The sequence below is a fragment of the Populus euphratica genome, unplaced genomic scaffold, assembly GCF_000495115.2.
Source record: "Populus euphratica unplaced genomic scaffold, PopEup_1.0 scaffold2.1, whole genome shotgun sequence".
Taxonomy (NCBI): domain Eukaryota; kingdom Viridiplantae; phylum Streptophyta; class Magnoliopsida; order Malpighiales; family Salicaceae; genus Populus; species Populus euphratica.
Window position 1 is genome coordinate 5,642,222 of NW_011499846.1, and position 6,958 is coordinate 5,649,179.

The 6,958-nt window shown below is 30.8% G+C and overlaps 1 protein-coding gene across 2 annotated transcripts; it reads right to left on the minus strand.

Annotated features, from left to right (window-relative positions):
- Positions 1–2,862: 2,862 nt before the first annotated feature.
- LOC105134947 (MYB-like transcription factor ETC3) lies at positions 2,863–5,860 on the minus strand. 2 transcript variants are annotated; one of them, XM_011039580.1, is made up of 3 exons: positions 5,377–5,860; positions 4,992–5,115; positions 2,863–3,212 (listed from the first exon to the last, which is right to left on the minus strand). In XM_011039580.1, the coding sequence occupies exons 1-3, from the start codon at positions 5,429–5,431 to the stop codon at positions 3,089–3,091; spliced, it is 303 nt and encodes a 100-aa protein (XP_011037882.1). In that variant the 5' UTR covers positions 5,432–5,860; the 3' UTR covers positions 2,863–3,088. The 2 variants fall into 2 exon arrangements, with proteins under 2 accessions (XP_011037882.1, XP_011037890.1); XM_011039588.1 differs by having other exon boundaries at positions 4,992–5,079; positions 5,377–5,847.
- Positions 5,861–6,958: the final 1,098 nt, after the last annotated feature.

The following is a 6,958-nucleotide window of genomic DNA, read 5'->3' on the forward strand; positions in this document are numbered from 1 at the left end:
AACGAAAAGGGAAAGAAAACATTCAGCTATTTTTACATTTTAGGAACTTTCTTTATGGTACGGTATGTCGAAATAAGATTTTGTTTCTCCCTTTAACAAATAACAGAAGACACTAAAAGGGCTCGAGCATCGATAAGAATGATCTTGCTCTCATGACAATTCGTCTGTCTGTCCAGCCAAATATTCCTTCTTCTGCGAAAGAGACACTGCGCTGATAACTGTAACATGTGTGTGGACAAGACATGGGGATTTTCTTAAAAATAAATTGAGCACGCGTTCCAGTAAATGTAAAAATTTTAGAGAATAATGTCCTTTGATTTTTTTAATGAAATAACATACATTTAATACTGCAGAAACATGATATTTAATTAAATATTACAATTAAAAACCGTGAATCAATTATTATTTTGTAGCGGTTATCAACAGTGACATTATCAACTTTTTTTTCATTCTCCTCCTCCATAATTACTACTAGAGACCGTAATCACCAATCCCTTCACTTCAACTCACGGCCAGCAACTCCTCACCACCAGCAACACAAAAGGCTCTCATTCTGCAGCCGATAGCTAACATTTCGGGTGGTATTAGCTCGGGAGTTGTGTGTGTGTGTGTATTGTTTTTCTTTCCTTTTCTTCGGCAGCTATTATTAGGAGACTGAACTGTTTTTTTTTTTTTTTTCCCGCCTTCTAAAACAAAATCATTCATGCTTTTAAATTTTCACTGTTGCAGGAAAATCCAAATAGCAACTTGTCTCTTGCCATCGTTGGAAAGAACGGATTGTGTTGCCACAACTTTCCCATCAACCCCCTCCCCCACACCACCACCAACAAAAATCGCTTGGCTCGGTATAAAGATGGTGAATAAATCATTATAAAAATTGATGAAATGCTTATCACTCCAATAATGGGAGTCGGATGGAATTTGATGCCCAGTTCATGTTTTGCATTAATGGGATAATTGCGTTTTTAGAGTGGGAATGATATTATAATAATGATTATTTTTTTATTTAAAAATAAATTAAAATAATATTATTTTTAAAAATATATTTTTAATATTAGAACATCAAAATAATTTTAAAATATAAAAAAACAAAATATTTTAAAATATAAAAATGAATTAGTTAAAATTTAATAAAATAAAAAAAGTACACATATGATGACTCGAAGTTATTACAGCGGTCGCCATTGTTGCTGGGACGTATGGCAAAAGACTTCAGTCTTCTAGTTAAGAGATTGGTGTTTTTAGTTTTCATGTAAATTAATGTTGTTTAATCAAGATTTTGGTTTAAAACTTTTAGTTTTTAGAGTGTTTAGAAATATAGTAATAATTGCTTTGTAAGATGTTTTTTATTTAAAAATTTATTAAAATAATATTTTTTTTATTTTTAATATTAAGATGTTAAAAGTATTTAAAAATAAATTAATTAATTTTAAATATAAATAAATAAATTTTAACAAATTTTCATTTAAACTACAACATCAAACCCAAACGAGAGGTAAGATAACGATGGAGGCGTCATCCCCTCACACACAGGGGCGGAGAAAGAAGAAGGAAATTCCCCTTAGTTCATAGATTTTAGTAAGTGATTTGGACATTTACAACAGAATTGACAATCAACTCAAGTAGAGAGATTATTTGGTAAATTTCAAAATTAAAAAGGACTAAACATACAAAATTAATAAACACATAGGGACTAAATTATAATTTAATCTAGAAAGAAAAATTCAGAGTGAAGAAACCTATCATTATCCGGAATGGGATGCGGGAAAACAAATTTGGAGTTAAAATTTAAGTTAAGCTGTGTTTAGTAATTAGAGAATATACTTCGTGCTTATCATCTATTTAGCAAATAACCTCATAATTAAGAGATGTAATAAAAAGGAGAGAAAGCAAATTTTCTTCCTTGATTTTTAAAATTCAAAATTTTAAGTTATTGGTTATTACTCTTTCATCTGTTTTAATTAAGCAAGACACCAAATCCTTCATAGTTCTTAGCGCGACTCAATAAATTTATTAGTTTTTTTTAATATATTAAGTCAATGTGAAAGATGTATTTTTAAAATTATCCCAATAAAAGATTTAGTCTTGATATATAAATTCATCTAAATATATATCTTATTGTTATATAAAAGACAAATTCTCTAGTATGGAGCTATAAAGCATTATACATCGTCCATTTACCTCACATTTTTTTATGTCAAACTAAACTCTCCTTTTATATTTAGACAAATCATCTCTCTACAACAAGAAACAACTAAAGAGAACTTGAAATCCTCCACCAAATCCATCATAACACATAAGAATGAAATAATTGTATCGTTTTAAGAACTATTCAATACTTCATCCTAAAAACTGCTATCAACATCGATTCATCAGCGTGTATATCTTCAAAACTGCATCATATAGTCAATAATCAACATAATCATAATAAGCTTGAACGGTAAAAATATGGTTATGGACATATATATTGAAAGTGATAGTAATCCAATGCAAGTCGCCCAGTCGTATCAAGTTTTAATATGATGCAAGTCGCCCAGTCGTATCAAGTTTTATGATATTGAATGCGCTTGGGAGAATCTAGCAATATATTTTTGTAAAAATTTTAGATTGAAAAGAAAGAAGAGTAAATCAGAACCCATATCTCCTATTTTTTTAATGGGAGAAGGAAAGAATTCGTGGGGATGGTCCAAACCCTAAACAAGAATATTTTGGGAGCTGTGGCCCGCTTCCCCGTTCCGGCTCTCCATTACCGTCACCGCTGAATAATTGAACATATAAATTCCATTATACGAATTGACAATAAATCTCGTATTCTTTATTGGGAAATAATAAAAAATAGTCAATTTAAATACGGGGAGCTGCTTTTATGTTTCCTTCCTACGTATGATTATTTGAGGACAATCATGTATATATAATAGCAGTTCAATGTCAATGACAAAGCCAGTGATGAATAATGAGGCAAATAGCAATCACTTTGGCTATAATCTTGTGGCAGACTACATAAGCGAAGCCCTACAATAACAGAAAAGAACATAAGAGGGTGACTAGCACATTTCCTAACAAACGGTTACAAACTTATTATAAGGCATTAGGAATGACATCTCTTTTGCTCTCTTCGTCGACTGGCAAACCCTTCACCGTGTCTCATTAGCCAAAATCTCTCTATTTCTTCAGCTTTGCGTCCTGGAAGTCGACCAGCTATCAAAGCCCACCTGCAATATAAATCGTGACTGTTTACGATGATTTTACAAAACGGAGAACAATATTTTTCCCCCCTTTTTGCACACACACTGACAGACAAAGCAGCTAGCCGATGTAATTTTTTTTTTAATCAAGAATCAAATTCATTCTGCAGGCCCCGTATATATGTTTGTGGTTTAACTTATGAAATGACACTACGATTGCTTATGATCCAACCAAAAAGGGAGAAGTCCCCAGATGACCAGTTGACTGAATAGAAAGGTAGAAAGTAGAGTTCTAAAGCAAAACCGTTGTTTACATTAGCAAACATTAAAGGACATTTTCTGGGTTTTACCAGAATACTTATAGTTAGGCTTGAAAGGGAAAGGAATCATGGCCCAGATACGTACTAACGAGTTAAACCAGAGTTAAGAGTTATAGCCACCGAAGCAACATGGCCACAATCAAATACACTGAATATGAAGGGAAATTGGTTACATTTCACATAATGAGAATGTAGTTCACCATAATTATAGCAGCAAAGCTTCTTTTAATGAGTGCTTAAATCGTTCTGTCATCAGAGGGAAAAAAACCCTGCATTACACGTGTAGGAAGATGGTATATTTAGGCATTTTGTAATGCCTTTGGAAATTTCCATAGCCTTTCCAAAACAATTTCCATTTTTCATGAAAAATATAAGTGATAATTTTCAACTAACTTAATGGGGAGGGTGAAACACCAAATGAGATCATTCTAGACCATGTTGAATTATGTAGGTAGAAATTTAAACGATGACCGGATACATCGCATAAACCTTTACCTTTGATTTTCTACATGAAAAATACCCAAGACATTCTTGAAGGCAACTCACTCTCTCTCTTGTTTTTTTTTTTATAATAATAGAAGAATGCACTCCTCTTAACATGGGAGAAGTTCATGAATTAAATTTATTAACCTTAAATGTTCAGTCACTCCGTTTGTTTTTCTTCATAATACTTAATATAAAATATTAATGTTAAATATATTCATTTTTTTATATATTTCTAAATGTATAAAAATCTTTAAAAACACCTACTTTTTATTTCTTCGTAAATAATATGTAATAAATATTTATTTCTTATTAATAATATATACTAGATATTCATTTTTCTTTAATGCAATAAATATAAGATGATATCCTAGTCTTTTTTTCCCATAAAAAAATAGGGTTCCGGGGATATAAAGATTATATGTATACTTTCAAAAAACTCATGTTAATAATCTTTATTTTTTATTGTATATTTATTTTTAAAGTTTTTTTAAAAACCATCATTATTTTTTAAAAAAATATTTATTTAAATATTAAAAAATTCCTAAATCTAAAAAAAAAATTATCGGTAAAAGTAAATAACGAGACCGTAGCGCTGACCTACCTACTGAGGAAATTACCTTCCCATTTGCACTAGCAAACAAAACTACACGGGACCCATCAATTTATAAGATCCAGGGGACAAAGAAGAAGAATGGGAACTTTCCGGTTTGCATTCCAAAAAATAATAATGATGATAATGGATAATTATAAAAACCATCATTTAGGATTAATAATATTACTTTTTTTTAGTAATTTTATAAATTATATATTTCATTTTATATTTTATATATTCGATAATAGTTTATATTTTTAATAATATTTTTTATTATGATTTTTTTGTATGATTGTAAAATACAACTTATAAAAATATAGAAAAAAAGTAAAATTTATATCAGACTGGTTTTTGTAATTATCCCTAATAATAACAAAGAGCAAGTTTCTTGATACGTTGCTTCTTTACCTGTCCCCCACCAGCTTATGCATTCTGTAAATTAGATCTTCTTCTTGTTCTGACATGTTAATGAACTCCCATTCAATGCTGCTCACCTCTGCCAAAATATTACAGAGCAGGAGTGGTGAAGTAGCTAGAAAGAAAAGGAAGAAACTGTAAAGAGAAATCAATGGTCTTGCGAGAAATTAGGGTTATGAGAGAAAATACAAAGAAGAAAGAAAACAGGAAACGTGAAAAGGAAAAGAAGAAGCAAGCGCTCTTAAGCTTTAAGATGGTAAAGAGAACCCATAAAGGGAATTGGTTCGAGCAGCAAACAGGAAAGAAATAAACCGGGAAACCGATGAAATATATATGAAAGACCATAGCAGGTATAATTAAAGTGTGGGAAACTGACCTTGTTCAGAACAACAAGATGTAGTCTTGGCTTGCTTCTTGCGACGTCTATCCATTTTGATCTTACTTGTTTCAGGGAAGAAAGGAGGAAAGAAAAGACACCGGGAAAGAGACTGGGAAGCTAGCTAGGCGAGAGTACAGGAGAGCAAATTAAATAATAGAAGTGAAGGAGCTATATATCAATAGCTTCCCAAGAAAGACGTAAAAAATAGCAGGGGAGGAGATGGATATTAAATTATAGGTAGAAATGCGTTATATGGGCCATAGCTAGGGAGATCGAGTCCTACCAAACAAACAGATTGGAATTGTTTGACTTGCCGGTTGAGGGCATATGGTGCAGTTATGGTTCCACGGTTTCGGGCACTTCTTTCGTTGAAAACAACGCCTATACCAATACGGTCCATGAGAGAGGACCGCTTTAGCTCGCACAAGTTTGTCCTTTTAAAACTTGGCTGGATTTATGCAACTACCACGGAGTTTCTCGTTTTGTCTACTGCATGTTACATTTTAATGAAGCAAATGGATCGCCTAGTCGTTCTAATGCCTATTTAAGTTTTTTTTTTTAATCAATAGGTATCATTTTAATTTATATATATTTTAACTAATTTTATAAATTTTAAAGTTATTAAACATATAATTTTTTTTGTGATATTAAAAAAACTCAAATTCATAATCATTAAAAAATAAATTTAAAATCTAACCGGTTAAGATATTTCACGTGATTATTTAAGTTATTATTTTTTTTATTAATACTCAGTATTGTTGATTAGTTTGTTGATTAGTGATTCACTCGGTTCTACCTTCATTATAATAACTTCATGTCTCTTGCGATATTATTATTTGTAGAAATATTTTTTAGTTTTTAGTTTTTTTATTGATATAAATGTTCAGGTTAGCTTTTATGTACCTCGACTAATTTTACGGATCTTAAAATTAACAATCATATAAGTTTCCACCAATCCTAAAATAGATAAGACTCAAATTAATAATTTCTATAAAACAAATTTAAAATCTGATTAATGAAACTATATCTCTTATAATTAAGTTTTTAGTTCTGATATGATATAATGAATATCACAAATTATTTTTCAAACAATAAATATATAAATGTTGTGGATGTAATTCATGCAGCTGAAATTAAGATTGAGCTATAGCTTTTATTTATCTTAATTTAGTGACTAAACAATAACAATAATAATAAAAATAAATAAAATACAGTTAAAAAATACCATTAAGATACAAGTAAATTGCATAAGAATGATGGTGGTATGAGTCTAAATAGTAAACTTTTCAAAATTAAGTTTTTCGAAAAACTTTTTTAAGCTAAAAAAAGGCATAGAAAACGAGAAAAATATTTTACCCAAAATTAAGGCGGCATATATAAAAGATGTACAGTTTATTATTGGCGCCGAGAGGACAATGAGCTGAAGTGCAGTATTCAATGGGCCTCTGGAAAAGTAGTGACCATGACCGAGCCGATAGGCCGATACCATCCAAGTTGATGTGCCTTTGTAAAAGAAGACCATGGAGAACATGCCTCTAGCAGAGATTTGCTTCTCTTACACGCAAGGACCCAGGTATAA